Source organism: Hyperolius riggenbachi, chromosome 1 (assembly GCF_040937935.1).
Source record: "Hyperolius riggenbachi isolate aHypRig1 chromosome 1, aHypRig1.pri, whole genome shotgun sequence".
NCBI classification, from domain to species: domain Eukaryota; kingdom Metazoa; phylum Chordata; class Amphibia; order Anura; family Hyperoliidae; genus Hyperolius; species Hyperolius riggenbachi.
In genome coordinates this window covers 522,998,440-523,016,878 of record NC_090646.1, presented here as the reverse complement: position 1 = coordinate 523,016,878, position 18,439 = coordinate 522,998,440, and the positions used below count along the sequence as shown (strand labels likewise).

At 41.5% G+C, this 18,439-nt stretch overlaps 1 protein-coding gene across 3 annotated transcripts in view; it reads right to left on the bottom strand.

The window, feature by feature from the left end:
* Window positions 1-93: 93 nt before the first annotated feature.
* Window positions 94-18,439, bottom strand: part of TRAFD1 (TRAF-type zinc finger domain containing 1) — a 63,163-nt gene continuing 44,817 nt past the window's right edge. For 2 of the 3 annotated variants that reach the window (XM_068245823.1, XM_068245832.1), the window contains 4 exons: window positions 16,846-17,031; window positions 16,226-16,343; window positions 12,990-13,191; window positions 94-246 (listed from right to left, as the gene is read on the bottom strand). In XM_068245823.1, the coding sequence (XP_068101924.1) occupies window positions 243-246; window positions 12,990-13,191; window positions 16,226-16,343; window positions 16,846-17,031 (510 nt within the window). In that variant the 3' untranslated portion in view covers window positions 94-242. The remainder of the gene's footprint in view (window positions 247-12,989; window positions 13,192-16,225; window positions 16,344-16,845; window positions 17,032-18,439) is intronic. The other variant, XM_068245842.1, reaches the window with a different exon arrangement.

Here is an 18,439-nt window from a genome sequence, read left to right as displayed (position 1 = left end):
CTGGTACAGAGGTCTGCTCAAGCACCACAAGACCCACCAGCTTCCCATCATAATAGAACTATTTGTGTTACAAAATCAGAATGCAGAGAGTGATGAAGGTGAAGAGATCTCACACAGGAATCACACATTTATATCAATTTACAAATCATAAACATGAAACAGCAACACATACATAAAGCTTTGACATTTTACAAAGAGCTAGAGTTTTTCTTTAGTATTTCCAGAACTCCTCTTCTTAATAGTTACCTGAATGAGATAAAAGAGAAATTGTATTCCACAGATGAGGATAGGATTTACTAGAACTTGTACAATGATAAATACTCTATAACCCTTGTACATTGTCACAGGAGCCATTTATTCCTATGCAACTAAAAAGCACCACCATCTCAGACCTACATCTCCCCCTAACACTACAAACCTTTGTAAAAAAAAAAAAAAAAAAAAAAGCTTTTAGGCCGGATCCACACTATAAGCACTTTTCTGAGTGCTTTGTGACTGATTAGCGGTTTTTAAAAATTTCTCCTATTCACTTTCATTAAAATTGCCACAATTTTTCACGTATGCAATAGCAGCGATTTTAATGACATTTTTTTTAACCACTTAACCATTTACCGCCATCCTAACGTATTAAAACGACATGCTTACCTCCATTAACGGCAACATGACATTTTAATACATTGCGCATTCCCGCCGCTGTTTCCGTCGGGATCCCGTGCTGGGTGATTGGGGAAGACGACCGAACGGTCCTCTACCCAATCGCAGTGCCTGGAGTGAATGGACGTGACCGCGAACAGCGGCTACATCCATTCACATAAACAGGAAATGTAACAAATAAAGTAAAAAAAAAAAAAAAAAAAAAAAAGCGAACACTTCCTATAACGAGTGTTCACTAGCGGCATCTTGTGGCCAAAAAGTATATTACATCTACAAAATACATACATTTTCAAGTACATACACTTCATTAATAAAATTACACTCCCCCCCTCAGCTTTTTTAATCTATATTTTATGGGGGGAAATTAATTTTAATTTATTACATAGGGGCTTGTAATTATGGCCAGAACAAAAAAAAAAAAAACAGAACAGAAAAATAACACTTATATTTCAAAATAATATACTGTCACCATACATTGTGATAGGGACATAATTTAAACGGTTTAATAATCGGGACAACTGGGCAAATAAAACGTGTTTGTTTTATCCACAGGAGAATGTTTAATTTTAAAACTATAATGGCTGAAAACTGAGAAATAATGATTTTTCTCTTTTTTTTCCTGTTTTTCTCATTCAAACTCATTTAGAACAAAAAAAATTCTTAGCAAAATGTACTATCCACAGAAAGCCTAATTGGTGGCGAAAAAAAAACGAGGTATAGATCATTTTCTTGTGATAAGTAGTAATAAAGTAATTAGGGAATAAAAGGGAGGAGCACTGACAACTGAAAATTGCTCTGGTCCGTTAGGATAAAAACCCTTGGGGGTTAACTGGTTAAGGGCTGTAATCTTAAAACCCCTTAAGGACCAGACACTTTTTTTCCCATTCAGACCACTGCAGCTTTAACGGTTTATTGCTCGGTCATACAACCTACTATTTTTATTTATTTATTTATTTATTTATTTTTTTTTACAAGTCAATTTTATTTTAAACACAGATAGAACAATACACAGAAAACAGCACTGTGCCCCTACAGGCAGGAGATTACATTAATTATGTGACTCAATATTAACATTACCATACCAGCAGGAATATGGGAATAGTAATACCATAAGATGTTTCAGTACATTGAATGAGTATAAAAGTATCACCTACAGGCAGAGTATACTGTATATCAAGTATCAAGTAACCACCATATATATCTTGGATAATTAACCTATTCTGGTTCCTGGACGTAGAAACTATGTCCAGGAACCATGCGCGCTACCGCGCCCCCGCGGCCGATCGCGCGTGTGCATGCGCACTCCCGGCTGCGGATTCAGTAGCCAGGGAATCAATTTATCGGGCTATGGTGCCCGATCACTGATTCCTCTCCCCCGCTGAAAAAGCGACAGCTTCTCTCGGAAGCTGCGCCTTTTCTGGCCATTCCCTCCCTGATGCGCCACTCTAAGCGTGTGTTACGCTTAGAGTGACGTCATGTAAACAAACTCATGGCTGCCATCTTGTGGCCAAAAAGTAATACTACACCTGAAAATAAAAATAAATTAAAATGAACACACATTTACATTATAAATCTATTGTTTACCCCCCACCCTCCCAAAACTACCCAAATAAAATGTTTACTATAAAAAAAAAAAAAAACCATTACAATAAAAAAAAAAAATGTAAATATTTACCTAAGGGTCTAAACTTTTTAAATATCAATGTAAAGATGAAATATTTCTATTTTTTTTATTTTAAACTTGTTAATAGTGATAGATGCAAAATGGAAAAAATGCACCTTTATTTCCAAATAAAATATTGTCGCCATACATTGTGATAGGGACATAATTTTAACAGTGTTATAACCGGGACATATGGGCAAATACAATACGTGAGTTTTAATTATGGAGGCATGTATTATTTTAAAACTATAATGGCTGAAAACTGAGAAATAATGCATTTTTCCATTTTTTTCTTATTCTTCCTGTTAAAATGCATTTACAGTAAAGTGGCTCTTAGCAAAATGTACCCCCCAAAGAAAGCCTAATTGGTGGCGGAAAAAACAAGATATAGATCAGTTCATTGTGATAAGTAGTGATAAAGTTATAGGCTAATGAATGGGAGGTGAACATTTCTCACGTGAAAAACACGGAACCTGAATGGGTTAACCATAATGTTTAGTATGCATATGGAGTAGGAGGACACCGCCGTTGGAAGGAGGAAAAGGAAGGAAAAGAAAGAGGAGAAGAGAGATGGGAAAGGAAAGGAGAAGAAGAGAAAGACTGAGCCCACCCCCAGCCAAGAAGAGTATATGCTCACAATGTCCATGTTCAAATATAGTAATATAGGGACAAAGAGTCAAGGCTCTATGTTAGATCCAGCCGTTTGGGGTTGGTATTCCCTTCCCCTGGTGGTTGGCGGCATGTCACCGAGCTCCGTGCGACCGAAAGTGACGCGATGACGCCGCGGCGATTACGCCGCGTGACGTCAGACGCGTCAGGGGCCAGCCCCGGTGTCCAGTCCGGCAATTGAGGGCTTTAGGGATTATTTAAACAACGCCATATGCCGGTATCATCTATAGCAGCCTGATCCTGATATCCAGAACCCTTTGAAAAAGGTATACGAAACAGCGCTGTCAGGGCTTTTGGATTTATAAGCTAGGTCTCACTTGGACATTGTTGGTATCGCTAGTACTTTGCTTACACGCATGCAGTTTGTATCATTGCTTCTATTCATGGGCTTAGCATATATACCATATCTTTTGCTTGTGTGAACCTGTTATAATCTATGTATATTTTGTATAACCATTGTGTCTATAGCGGCTGATGTTAATAGGCAATACCAGCTTTACATGTTTGTAATTTTCTTGTACTTTATCTTTCTAATACAATTATTGAGCAAATCACTACTTGGTGTGCGGATCATTTTATATTGATTTTGTAACTTATGGTTGTGGTCTAATCCACGATCCAGCACCCATGTTAGCCTCATAAAAGTTTATTGCGATCTTATACAAATTTGTGCATCAGGTGTGCAGACCTCTTTTTTGATGAATAGATCCAGCCGTCATAACATTATTGCACTATGGTGCCCATATTTTATGAAAGCGTTGTGGACAGTTACGGTTTTTGTATGTCATTTGATATAAAGGAAGGGCGATATTAATGGTACACTTCCAGTGATTAATGGATGGTAAAGCATCACCTTTCCAGACTCTTAGAATTTCCTTGCGTGCATAAAAAGCATAATATACGGATTCACCACTTCCCGACCGCCGTATTGACAATTGGCGGCCGGGAAGTGGACCCCCGCAAGGACCGCCGTATTGACAAATGGCGGCGGTCCTTGTAGGGGCATGGGCGGAGCGATCGCGTCATCCGTGACACGATCCATCGCCGGCGCCTGTCTCCGCTCACCCGCCGCAACATCCCGCCGGCCATACGGAAGCGCCGGCGGGATGTTAACCCGACGATCGCCGCATACAAAGTGTATAATACACTTTGAAATGTTTAAAAAGTGTATTATACAGGCTGCCTCCTGCCCTGGTGGTCCCAGTGTCCGAGGGACCACCAGGGCAGACTGCAGCCACCCTAGTCTGCACCAAGCACACTGATTCCCCCCCCCCCGCCCCCTGATCGCCCACAGCACCCCTCAGTAGCACATTCCAAACCCCTGAGACCATGTGAAAAAAGAGAACTAGTCTTATAAGAATAAATGTATAGAGTAAAGGAGTATTGTAATATGGTTTTCAGGAGGCCATTTTGTTATATTATCAATTGGACTTTGGGCCCCTAAGCGCAGAATGAAGCAAAATGAGTACCTTTAGGATTTCACAGGTCATTTTGCGGAATTTGATTTCCAGACGACTCCTCACGGTTTAGGGCCCCTAAAATGTCAGGGCAGTATAGGAACCCCACAAATGACCCCATTTTAGAAAGAAGACACCCCAAGGTATTCCGTTAGGTGTATGGTGAGTTCATAGAAGATTTTATTTTTTGTCACAAGTTAGCGGAAATTGATTTGTATTGTTTTTTTTCACAAACTTGTGACAAAAAATAAATTCTTCTATGAACTCACCATACTCCTAACAGAATACCTTGGGGTGTCTTCTTTCTAAAATGGGGTCATTTGTGGGGTTCCTATACTGCCCTGGCATTTTAGGGGCCCTAAATCGTGAGGAGTCGTCTGGAAATCAAATTCCGCAAAATGACCTGTGAAATCCTAAAGGTACTCATTTTGCTTCATTCTGCGCTTAGGGGCCCAAAGTCCAATTGATAATATAACAAAATGGCCTCCTGAAAACCATATTACCATACTCCTTTACTCTATACATTTATTCTTATAAGACTAGTTCTCTTTTTTCACATGGTCTCAGGGGTTTGGAATGTGCTACTAGGGGATTTGTCTGTCTTGTAGATAAGCATGGCGCTGTGTGAATCTCACCAGTCAAACTAGCCTTAAATTAAACAAGCTACTGATGCAATATGTACCTCTAATAATAATTAACGACTGACTGATCTCATCCACTTAAATATTAATATGTATTCATGTATTCATTTATGCTGTATTCTGTATTCCAATAGTTAACTTAGAGATTTTGTGAGGATCCAATCAGGTTAGTGGTAGGAGGAATTATTGTAATGTGCAATTTGCAGTATATAACGTCTGCTCCGAGACCTCCTCGCCAGACAATTTAGTCTCCTGTACAGTAAATGAACTTTTACTATACTTCTACAAGACTGATCTGTGATATTTCACAACAAGTTAGGGTGCAAAAAAAGTGCCACAAATGTGGTATCGCCGTACTCAGGAGAAATGGACAATTGTGTGTAAAAAAATTTTTTTTTTAAATTTTCATTAACAGAGATATTTCTCCCACCCAGCATGGGTATGTGTAAAAATACACATTGTACTACTTCTCCTGAGTACGGCAATACCACATGTGTGGCACTTTTTTGCAGCCTAACTGTGCTAAGGGGCCCAAAGTCCAATGAGTACCTTTAGGATTTCACAGGTCATTTTGCGGAATTTGATTTCCAGACTACTCCTAAGGGGTCCAAAGTCCAATGAGCACCTTTAGGCTTTACAGGGGTGCTTACAATTAGGCACCCCCCAAAATGCCAGGACAGTAAACACCCCACAAATGACCCCATTTTGGAAAGTAGACACTTCAAGGTATTCAGAGAGGGGCATAGTGAGTCCGTGGCAGATTTCATTTTTTTTTGTCGCAAGTTAGAAGAAATGGAAACTTTTTTTTTTTTGTCACAAAGTGTCATTTTCCGCTAACTTGTGACAAAAAATAATTTCTATGAACTCACTATGCCTCTCAGTGAATACTTTGGGATGTCTTCTTTCCAAAATGGGGTCATTTGGGGGTTATTTATACTATCCTGGAATTCTAGCCCCTTATGAAACATGACAGGGGGTCAGAAAAGTCATAGATGCTTGAAAATGGGAAAATTCACTTTTTGCACCATAGTTTGTAAACGCTATAACTTTTACCCAAACCAATAAATATACACTGAATGGGTTTTTTTTTTTTATCAAAAACATGTTTGTCCACATTTTTCGCGCTGCATGTATACAGAAATTTTACTTTATTTGAAAAATGTCAGCACAGAAAGTTAAAAAAAATCATTTTTTTGCCAAAATTCATGTCTTTTTTGATGAATATAATAAAAAGTAAAAATCGCAGCAGCAATCAAATCGCACCAAAAGAAAGCTTTATTAGTGACAAGAAAAGGAGCCAAAATTCATTTAGGTGGTAGGTTGTATGAGCGAGCAATAAACCATGAAAGCTGCAGTGGTCGGAATGGAAAAAAAGTGCCTGGTCTATAAGGGGGTTAAAGCCCACGGTCCTCAAGTGGTTAAGTACTGTGCATATTTACTACACGTCTGTATTTTACTGTGCATATTTACTGCATGTCTGGTCTTCAAATAGACCTAGTAATGCTAAAACGGGTGTGTTTTCAAAGTGGGTTTCCAAGATTTCATCAATAATAGTACAAATATTGGCCCAAAAGGCTTGAATTTTGCTACATCCCCAGAACATATGTAGAAAAGTACCATTTTCGGTAGAACATTTTTGGCATATTGCACTGTTGGAGTCACATACAGTGGGTTGCAAAAGTATTCGGCCCCCTTGAAGTTTTCCACATTTTGTCACATTACTGCCACAAACATGCATCAATGTTATTGGAATTCCACGTGAAAGACCAATACAAAGTGGTGTACATGTGAGAAGTGGATCGAAAATCATACATCATTCCAAACATTTTTACAAATAAATAACTGCAAAGTGGGGTGTGCGTAATTATTCGGCCCCCTGAGTCAATACTTTGTAGAACCACCTTTTGCTGCAATTACAGCTGCCAGTCTTTTAGGGTATGTCTCTACCAGCTTAGCACATCTAGAGACTGAAATCCTTTCCCATTCTTCTTTGCAAAACAGCTCCGGCTCAGTCAGATTAGATGGACAGCGTTTGTGAACAGCAGTTTTCAGATCTTGCCACAGATTCTCAATTGGATTTAGATCTGGACTTTGACTGGGCCATTCTAACAGGTCATTGTCCTGCTGGAAGGTGAACCTCCACCCCAGTCTCAAGTCTTTTGCAGTCTCCTAAAGGTAATCTTCCAAGTTTGTCCTGTATTTGGCTCCATCCATCTTCCCATCAACTCTGACCAGCTTCCCTGTCCCTACTGAAGAGATGCACCCCCCGAGCATGACGCTGCCACCACCATATTTGACAGTAGGGATGGTGTGTTCAGAGTGATGTGCAGTGTTAGTTTTCCTCCACACAGTGTTTTGCATTTTGGCCAAAAAGTTCCATTTTGGTCTCATCTGACCAGAGCACCTTCTTCCACATGGTTGCTGTGTCCCCCACATGGCTTGTGGCAAACTGCAAATGGGATTTTTTTTATGCTTTCTGTTAACAATGCCTTTCTTCTTGCCACTCTTCCATAAAGGCCAACTTTGTACAGTTCATGACTAATAGTTGTCCTATGGACAGAGTCTCCCCACCTGAGCTGTAGATCTCTGCAGCTCGTCCAGAGTCACCATGGATTGCATTTCTGATCAGTGCTCTCCTTATTCGGCCTGTGAGTTTAGGTGGACGACCTTGTCTTGGTAGGTGTACAGTTGCGTCATACTCCTTCCATTTCTGAATGATCACTTGAACAGTGCTCCGTGGGATGTTCAAGGCTTTGGAAATCTTTTCGTAGCCTAAGCCTGCTTTAAATTTCTCAATAACTTGATCCCTGACCTGTCTTGTGTGTTCTTGGGACTTCACGGTGTTGTTGCTCCCAATATTCTCTTAGACAACCTCTGAGGCCCTTACAGAGCAGCCGTATTTGTACTGACATTAGATTACACACAGGTGCACTCTAGTCATTAGCACTCATCAAGCAATGTCTATAGGCAACTGACTGCACTCAGATCAAAGGGGGCCGAATAATTATGCACACACTACTTTGCAGTTATTTATTTGTAAAAAATGTTTGGAATCATGTATGATTTTCGTTCCACTTCTCATGTGTACACCACTTTGTGTTGGTCCTTCATGTGGAATTCCAATAAAATGGATTCATGTTTGTGGCAGTAATATGACAAAATGTGGAACACTTCAAGGGGGCCGAATACTTTTGCAACCCACTGTATATTATGCATTCGCATGGGAGTAAGGCAAGTTCTATGAAGATTTTTGACCTGAATTAATCTATCCCTAGCTGAGATGGAGGTTTTCACAAAGTCCTCTAGTATATCTTCCCAATCAGTATTGTCCAAACCCATAATATCAAGATTCCATTTTTCTTAGCAACTGAGATTTTTTTCGTTATTTTTAGCCAATAAAGCAGAGTAGATAACCAATAGGGGTTTCTCTAGATGTTGTATCAGTAGATTGTTTTCAAGGTCATTTACTACCAATTCAGGAGCTCTGTCAGGAAACTGCGCCAAAAAGGCATGCCAAAGCTGTAAGTAGTGGAAGAACATCTTATTCGTAATGGGGAACCTTTGTTTCAAGTCGTTAAATGTTATCAGTGATCCATTGCGAATAATATGCTGTAGATTTTTAATTCCTACTTTAGCCCATATTTAAGGATCTGGAATCTGGGTAAAATGAGGTAGACTGGGGTTCTCCCAGATAGGAGTATATGGGCAAATTAGCTTTCCGGCTCCAATAAATTTACTCGCCTCAGACCAAACCTTACATACTGTTTGCATCGGTACTGTGCATCATTTGTGGTACCTCTATACAATAGCAAAGTAAGCCTTTCGTAAGATCCCAAACTGGCCGCCTCAGTCACTACTGCAGGGTTGTAACTATACAACCTATTATCTGAATGAATTTTACCTCCTTTTCTTGTCACTAATACAGCTTTCTTTTGGTGCTATTTGATTGCTGCTGTGATTTTTAGTTATTTTCATCAAAAAACAAAAACAAAACAAAAAAAACAAAAAAAAAATCATGACATTAATATTGTCAAAAAAATTTTTACTTTCTGTGCTGACATTTCTAAAATAAAGTAACATTTCAATATACATTTTTGTCTAAATTTATTCTGCTACATGTCTGATCAATAGACACTTATTGGATTTTTTTTTGTTTGGGTAAAAAAAAGTTATAGCGTTTACAAACTATGGTGCAAAAAGTGAATTTCCCCTGTTTGAAGCATCTCTGACTTTTCTGACCACCTGTCATGTTTCATGAGGTGCTAAAATTCCAGGATAGTATAAATAACCCCCAAATGACCTCATTTTGGAAAGAAAACACCCCAAAGTATTCAATAAGAGGCATGGTGAGTTCATAGAAGATTTTATTTTTTTGTCACAAGTTAGCGGAAAATGACACTTTGTGACCAAAAAAAAAAAAAAAAATTCCATTTCTGCTAACTTATGGCAAAAAAAAAAATAAAATGGAATCTGCCACCGACTCTTGATGTCCCTCTCTGAAAAACTTTGGGGTGTCTACTTTCCAAAATGGGGTCATTTGTGGGATGGGTTTACTGACCTGGCATTTTGTGGGGTGATAAATTGTAAGCACCCCTGTAAAGCCTAAAGCCTATAGGACTCATATCTCTGTAATTTTTTTTTTTTAATACACACACACACACACACACACACACACACACACACACACACACACACACACACACAATTGTCCATTTACAGAGATATTTCTCCCACCCAGCATGGGTATGTGTAAAAATACACCCAAAACACATTGTACTACTTCTCCTGAATACAGCGATACCACGTGACACTTTTTTGCAGCCTAGGTGTGCTAAGGGGCCAAACGTCCTATGAGTACCTTTAGGATTTCCACAGGGCATTTGGTTTCTAGACTACTCCTCATGGTTTAGGGCCCCTAAAATGCCAGGGCAGTATAGGAACCCCACAAGTGGCCCCATTTTAGAAAGAAGACACCCCAAGGTATTTTGTTAGGAGTATAGCGAGTTCATAGAACATTTTATTTTTTGTCACAAGTTAGCGTAAATTGATATTTATTGTTTTGTGTTTTTTTTTTCACAAAGTGTCATTTTCCAATAACTTGTGACAAAAAATAAAATCTATGAACTCATCATACACCTAACGGAATACCTTGGGGTGTCTTCTTTCTAAAATGGGGTCACTTGTGGGGTTCCTATACTGCCCTGGCATTTTAGGGGCGCAAAACCGCGAGTAGTCATCTGGAAACCAAATTCCTCAAAATGAATGTTCAGGGGTATAAGCATCTGCAAATTTTGATGACAGGTGGTCTATGAGGGGCCGAATTGTGTGGAACCGGTCATAAGCAGGGTGGCCTCTTAAGCCCAATCTACACAATACGATTCTTTGTAAGATTTGATTACGATCCTATTTACGATCCGATTAAATCCAACATGTCCGATAGGGATTCTATTCAATTCGATTTGCCATTGCAAAACAATGGCAAATCAAATTAAGTCGAATCCCGATCGGAGATGTCATGTAAATAGAATCGTAATCGAATCGTATCGTGTAGATTGGGCTTTAGATGACAGGTTGTATTGGCACTGAAGTGCAGGAAGCGCAGGATGTTCTCAAATCGTGACCTGGACATGGCAGCAGAGAACATGGGCATGTGATGTATTGGGTGCGTAGACCAATAAGACCGCAATACATTCCTTTTGACTAGACCAATGTTAAGGAGAAGGCCCCCCAAAAAAATGTTACGTTCGGAAACTTGGTTGAACTTACCCGGGACTTCTAATGGTCCCCCGCAGACAGCCTGTGCCCGCGCAGCCACTCACCGATGCTCCGGCCCCGCCTCCGGTTCACTTCTGGAATTTCAGACTTTAAAGTCTGAAAACCACTGCGCCTGCGTTGCTGTGTCCTCGATCCCGCTGATGTCACCAGGAGCGTACTGCACAGGCCCAGTATGGTCCATGTCTGCGCAGTAAGCTCCTGGTGACATCAGCGGGATTGAGGACACTTCCTTTTTTGTCCCTAAGGGGACATGCCACCGGAGGAGTCCGATCGCTGCAGCACTTTTTTTATTTTTTATTTTATTCCTTCAGCCTCTATGAGGCTCTCTCTCCCTCCCTCCCTCCTCTAGGGCTAGCAGTCGAATCTGGCAGGGAACGATCGCGCATGCGCACGGTCGTTCCCAGGGAAACTGCAGCCCCAGGACTTGATGCCCACCGGCATTAGGTGGTCCCCAGGAGGGTAATCAGTCATCTAATCTGTGCAGCAAATAACCTTATCCTATCCAATTGGAAGTCAACTGATATCCCCTCCCCCTCACAATTAATACACTTAGTCAACTTCAACTTACAAATGGAGAAACTCTTGGGAAGTAATAACTCCAGAACATCACGAGTCCATTATTGACATCAATTGGCAAGACATCCTATACGGCTTCTCCGCTAGGAATAATCTATCCAAACTCTTTAGATTTAATCCTTGACCAATTATGCATCTCCATACTAATCATTACCTAAACCAATCACACCCTACCCCGCCCACTTTCCCTTCTGACTGATGGGTTCTTTAAAATGGGGTATCAATACATGTACAGAGGTATGACTACAGGTCACTTTTCCCCTTACATAGGCGTTTACTATACATGCTATGTTCAAACTTTGTCTTCTATTAGGTTTCTTTCTTAACCTGATTTATGGTAATCTTTGGTTAGCGCAAAATCTAACAGTTTGACTCCAATTATGACACTGCTATGTCTTTGATACATGCTACAGCATATTAGATATATACGGTTTTCTCAATTATTTGCTATATTATCACAGTCATCTGTTTCTCAATAAAAACTACTGAAATGAAAAAGCACCACCATCATCTTTGATGGGCCACACATGCGCAGTATGACCTTGTTTACCACTTATGGACCAGAGCAGTTTTGACATTTTAGCTATGTCCCTATTTAATCAGCAAGAACGTTATCCCTACTTATGACACCTAAATTAAATATATATCTGTTATTTTCAAGACTAACTAGGCTTTCATTGTATGGCATTTTTTCCCTCAAACTATTTTGTTTTCTATGCATTTTACTAGAATAAAAAAGGGAAAAAAATTAATTTCTTAGTTTTACCAATTCCAGTTTAAAAATAAAAAGCGCTATTGTAGATTAAAAAAAATAAAAAATAAAAAAAACACAACATTTTGTTTGGCTATTGCTACGGTTTATCACAAAGCTTAAATTACGTTCCTGTCACAATTCATGTTGAAGATATTTGATTCTGAAATAATGCTACAGTGTATATTTTTCACTATGAACTGAAAAAATAAAAGTATTTTTAATGGTAAAAAAATTTCAATCTTTTTGGCTCAGGGCACATATTCGCTTTCACCAATTAGTGCTGCAGCAGATAGTGCTGGAGGTTTTGCACAGAAGCAAAGCCTAATCATGCACAGTTGTGCTTCAGCTACACAACATATCTACGTTCTCATGGCTTAGATGAAGTCACAGAGGACGCAGTAATACTGTAGTGGTGGAAAAAGTGGTTAAGGTTTAAGCTTCTTCCCAATGAGATTATCTTATAAGAAGGATTTGTGAAGAGGTATCAAAGATATATACAAAGTATATTTTTTCACAACCTCTTCCCTCGGGTCACCTCACTGTAGACTTTATTGTCTAGATTATTCTTTCAACAGCACATCACTGGCCCCCATTACTGGCCATTGTGTGTAGTTCTGATACAATAGAGGCAGATCTCCCAACTGCAGTGACAACACCTTAAAATCTATTTTGCTTTCATAGATTAGAATAGGATAAACCCCATCTTTCTGTACAATAATGTATGCTTGCCAGATATCAAATTGAAAAAAAACTCAAGTTGAATCTGTTATTTGCATAGAATGAGGAAAAGTTGGCACTACCTTTTAGGAGGTGGGTTGTTATAAAACTGGTTTCTCATTAGCCTCCGGTTCTCCTCTGTGTTTATCCTTCTCATGTCCTCCAGGCTGGGTGAGTTATTAAGCCTTGGCAGAGGGTACTGAGCTGTTGGTCTTGTGGGGCGTGGCGGTCTCTCTACATTCCTGCTCGAAATAAACTGGTTAATGCCAAGAGCACCTGCCCTTTCTGTGGGTGAAACAAATGGAGACCTTGTGTAAATGACATTGAGTAGTAGCTAAAGCTACTATAAACTGCATGTTGCTTTGCATTACAACTGTCCACACAGTGCTACTGTACCACTAGTTATAATGTAAAGAGGAAATGGCAGCATTCATTAAAGAGAACCCGAGGTGGGGTTTGGACATTGCTATCTGCACACAGAGTCTGGGTCTGCCTATACTGCCCAGCCTCTGTTGCTATCTCAATTCCCCCCCCAAGTTCCCCCTGCTCTCTGCTGGCCCCCATAAATCACAGCCACGCTGTCGACACGCAGCGGGCTGTGTTTACATCTGCAGCTGTTACTCTCGCCGCTCCCTTGCCTCCTGCATAGCTCTGCCCCCCCCCCCCATCCCTTCCCTCCAATCAGCGGGGAGGGAAGGGACGCGGGCGGAGACCGGAGCTATGCAGGAGGCGGGGGAGCGGCAAGACTGACAGTACAGATGTAAACACAGCCCGCTGCGACTGATTTATGGGGGACAGCAGAGCGCAGGGGGAACTTAGGGGGGGGGGGGGATTGGGATAGCAACAGAGGCTGGGCAATATAAGCAGACCCAGCCTCTGTGTGCAGATAGCATTGTCAGAACCCCACCTCAGGTTCTCTTTAACCCTTATCCTACCACTGTTTTGTAATATCCCCACTAGGACTTCTTATGGAATGCACAGGATTGGTTACAGAGAGGTAGATATGAGACAAGGCATTCTTCAATGAGAGATCATACAGAAAAGGATACAGCAAGATATTGGAAATCTTAATATCCAGAGTACTTACTAGCGCTTTACCACACATCACACCCTCTGCACGGCGGTGCCAAGGCGATTTAAAAAGCTTCCAATAGAGCTACACTAGGCTTGCTGTATTGAAGTAGGAAAATACTGGAGCAGCCAAGTGATTGGAACAAAGGTGTTGCTATAAAGGTGGGAAAATGTTGCAGTGGATTGCTGGAACATTAGTGAATTGAGTTGCACTATAGCAATGTCCTTCACACACCCACACAGGCCCGGATTTACCTCACAGGAGCCTACAGGCACAGAGGTCCTTCACCTTAGACTTTGCCCTCCATGAACCTACAAACCCCAGCCGAACCGCACCGCAAGTGCATTGGGTGTCCCAGCTGTCATGTCTCCCTTAGCCATCATAGGTATTTACAGGTGCCTCTTCATATTGAGGGTAATTTTGGCTACCTAACACTAGCTAGAGGTGCCCCTTAGTATTAGAAGTATAAACCAATTGGAGTTGGTTTGTATGCAATATTAGTTTTTTCAAAGTGCTCCCCCTGTATTGGGGTTTATGCAAAACATTGAAGACCTGTTCACCAGAAACCATTTTTGTTGCCTTAGTATTAGGTAGCTAGAGGAACCTCAGAATTAAGTAGCTAGAGGTGCCCCTTACCAAAGGCAGATCTCGTCAGTGGAACGCCGAGAGCAGGGTGAGCAACCTTCAATTTATACTCTGCATAGGGAAGGAGGGAGGGAGGCATTAGGGGAAGGGAGTAAACCGCCTTTCCACCATCAGGCACAAGTCTACAGTGCCTTATGGAAATCCAGCCCTGCACCCACAGCAAGAATGTACTGTTAATAAATTCAGGACAGCCTAACTGTGTAAAATGACTGCAGGCAGATGCTGGAAACCTTTCCTACCAGATATGCAGGAAACCCAATGGGCCTCGCATGCTCTCCAGTGCATCTCGTCTTTCTCCAGCTTCATAACTCAGTCAGTCTCTTGTGTGCGTTAACCCTGTGATTACTCCGAAGTGGTTGAGTGTGTGATGTTGATGCCCTACAATCAAGCAATGCTTACTACTTATGGTTACCATGGAGCAGAGTAGGTAATCATAACAGCATTGATGGAATATGATCAACATAGTAAGCCAACAATCAATGTTTCTGGTCACTTGTGCTTTAATGCTCTGGGCACAGAGGGATATGGAGGCTGCCATATTTATTTTCTTAATACCAACTGCCTGGCATACTGCAAATCTTTCAAGTATCAGTGGTGTCTGAAACACATACCTGAAACAAGCATGCAGCGAATGCAGTCAGACTTAGGTCAAACATCTGATCTGGATGCTTGTTCAGGGTCTGTAGCTAAAAAGTATTAGAGGCAGATGATCAGCAGGACAGCCAAGCAATCTGCATTGTTTAAAGGGAAATAAATATGGCAGCCTTCATCTCTCTCTCAGCTCAGTTGTCTGGTGGCACGGTTACCCGATTAGCCTGCAGAGTATCGTTCATAAGAAGTTTATGTTCTGCAGGACTTCAGATCACATGGGCAGTGCACTGTGAATTGCTGGTTAACCCCTTTGGTTTAAAGCCAGAGTCCCTTTAGAGCAGGGGATGCTAAACTTTTTAAGCCAAGGTCCAAAACGCAGTTTTTTGGGAGTGCTAAGGGGCCGAACTAATGAAATTGAAAAAGATTTTTGCTGACTGCCATTAGGTACACTATGCCTGTGACATTTTGCCAAAACATTCCCACAGGAAATAACCCAGATACCAAGTTAGCACAGTGGCAGCTGCTAATCAGTGCCTGTTACTGCTGCTGGCCCCTGCATGCAGCACCGCAGTTATGGCCTGTGCCCTGTGGGCCGCATGAATAACTGTAGAGAGCTTCGGGGGCCACCAGAAAGTGTTTAACAGGCCACATTTGGCCCCCAGGGCAGACTTTGGACATGCCTGCTTTAGAGGGGGAAAAAAAAAAAAAAAAAAAAAAAAAAAATCAGTCATGTGGATCTGACCCACTTAATTTCTAGGCCAGATGCTTTATCTATCTCAATTTTGTTGCTTAAACTCTTTCCTATGGTAAGAGGTTCTATATTCTAAGTGGAAAAAGCCACAACGTGTATCCCTGGTTTGTGAAAGACACAAGCAGAGCAAGAATTTAATCTCAGCTGTCTTACAGTCTTCTACAACAGAGTTGCTCACCACATCCTTTAGAAGTTCTATTTTCTCAGCCTTCCTTTTTTAAACCCTTATATTTGGAAAACATTTTGGTCGGCGATCTCACCTGTTCTGTGACTTTGGCGAGGCTGAGCAGCTGCTGGAAAGTCCATTTCACCTCTTGGTTCAGGGTCAGAATCCAGCAGTGATGCAGGGAGAGCGTTTGGAAATCCTTCACACTGAGCCTGAAGACAAGACGCAAGTCAACTTCCAAAGGACTACAGGACATGAATGATACCCTGCATGTTGCTATAGTCACCAAGTTTAATTATGTGTGAAAAGAATAGAATGTATAGCATTCTTAGGCCCCATCTCTTATCAGGATCTTGGAACCATGCACAATTAAATCATGTGGATGCTTGCAGCGATACAGCCCATGTACTAGTGAGATAGGCCTTACTACTCAGGCCACTGTAGCTACACCACCTCAGTACCTAGACAGCGAGTCAAGATATGCAGTGAGTAGGAAGTTATAGGTCCAGTGAGACAAGCAGTTGGACCGACCTCCTGTCACATGGGAAGCATCAATTCAGATATCCACAAAACCAAGGGTGTTGTGGTTCAGGTGTGATGTAAGGGGAAGCTGCAATCCCTTACCAATGAGGACAGTTGTAAATCACTGCAGGTGGAATTTTCGTCTAACCCAAAAATCTCAACTTCAATCTTAGCACCCCATGCAAAAAATACCTGGTGATGGAAGAGGACCTCTATCTCCAGCTGTACACCACAGAATTCACAAGGCAGGAGGACACGTTGTGAGCCATGGACAGGTGGGGAGGCCGATCTGGAATCATCTGTAAAATCCAGGACTGGACTTGGTGGACTTGCAGATGATCCTCTATTGTGAGTCTCTGCTGGTAGTCTACATCCCGACTGGAAGCAAACATTTTGAGAAAAGAAAATCTTCAGACAGGGAATACATTAACTGTATGGAAAATTAACACATTTTCCACAAACACAAAACCTCACTGGCTATAGATGTTAAACCTAGTTTGCCAAACACACACAGTTTACTCAAAACATGCATAGCAAGTACAGTGCTGCCCTGGCAAATGTTGACTTACATTTGAGCAAAAAGTGTCCAGTCCAAAATTATTCATAACCTTAATAGTCAATAGAAACACCTTTAGTGGCTATTACAGCAAACACTTCCTATGATTGCAGACCAGCTTTTGCATGTCTCCACAGGTACTGTATTTTTCCCCATTTATCTTTAGCAATGAGCTCCAAATCTTTCAAGTTGGAGGGTCTTCTTGCCATCATCCTGATCTTTAGCTCCCTCCATAGATCCTTAAAGGGAAGGTCCAAGCAAAATAAAAAAAAAATTAGTTCCACTAACCTGGGGCTTCTACCAGCCCCATGCAGTCATCCTGTGCCCTCGTAGTCACTCACTGCTGCTCCAGTCCCCCGCTGGCAGCTTGCCGTCCTCGGAGGTCGGCGGGCCGCATTGCTTACATTTTTACGCATTCCCGCTAGTGCAGGAACATTAACACATACATTTTTATGCGTTAGTGGTTCAATACGTAAATTTTTACGCATCACACCACTAAAGCGTAAAAATGTATTTGTTAATGTTCCTGCACTAGCGGGAATGCGTAAAAATGTACGCAATGCGGCCCGCCGACCTCCGAGGTCAGCAAGCTGCCAGCAGGGGACTGGAGCAGCAGTGAGTGACTACGAGAGCACAGGATGGCTGCATGGGGCTGGTAGAAGCCCCAGGTAAGTGAATCTCATTTTTTTATTTTGCTTGGACCTTCCCTTTAAGTCAGGACTCTGGCCGGGCCACTCCAAAACATGAATGTTGTCTGCTAACCATTTCTTCACTTTTGCTGTGTGTTTTGGGTCATTGTCATGCTGAAATGTCCACTGGTGCCCAAGGCAAAGTTTCTCTGCAGATTGCTCTTTTTTCATGGTGTCGTTTACTGTGATTAGGTTTCCTCGTCCATTGGCTGAAAAACACCCACAAAGCATTGGGTTCCTACCACCATGTTTGAAAGTGGGGATAGTGTTCCTTGGGTTAAAGGCTTTTTTGTCCAGATGAGCATTTGCAAAGGCAAAGCAAGCAAGCTTTTGTGTGCCTTATCTGGAGAAGTGGCATCCTCCTTGGTCTGCATCCGTGCAATCCAGCAGTGTCCGTTGGATTGTCTGCCTTGAGATATTACCACCAGCAGAGCCCAGATTCACAAGGATGGCATTGGTGGTGATCCTTGGATTCTTTTTCACCTCTCTCACTATCCTCCTGGCCAGCACAGCTGTCACTTTTGGCTTCCGACCACAACTT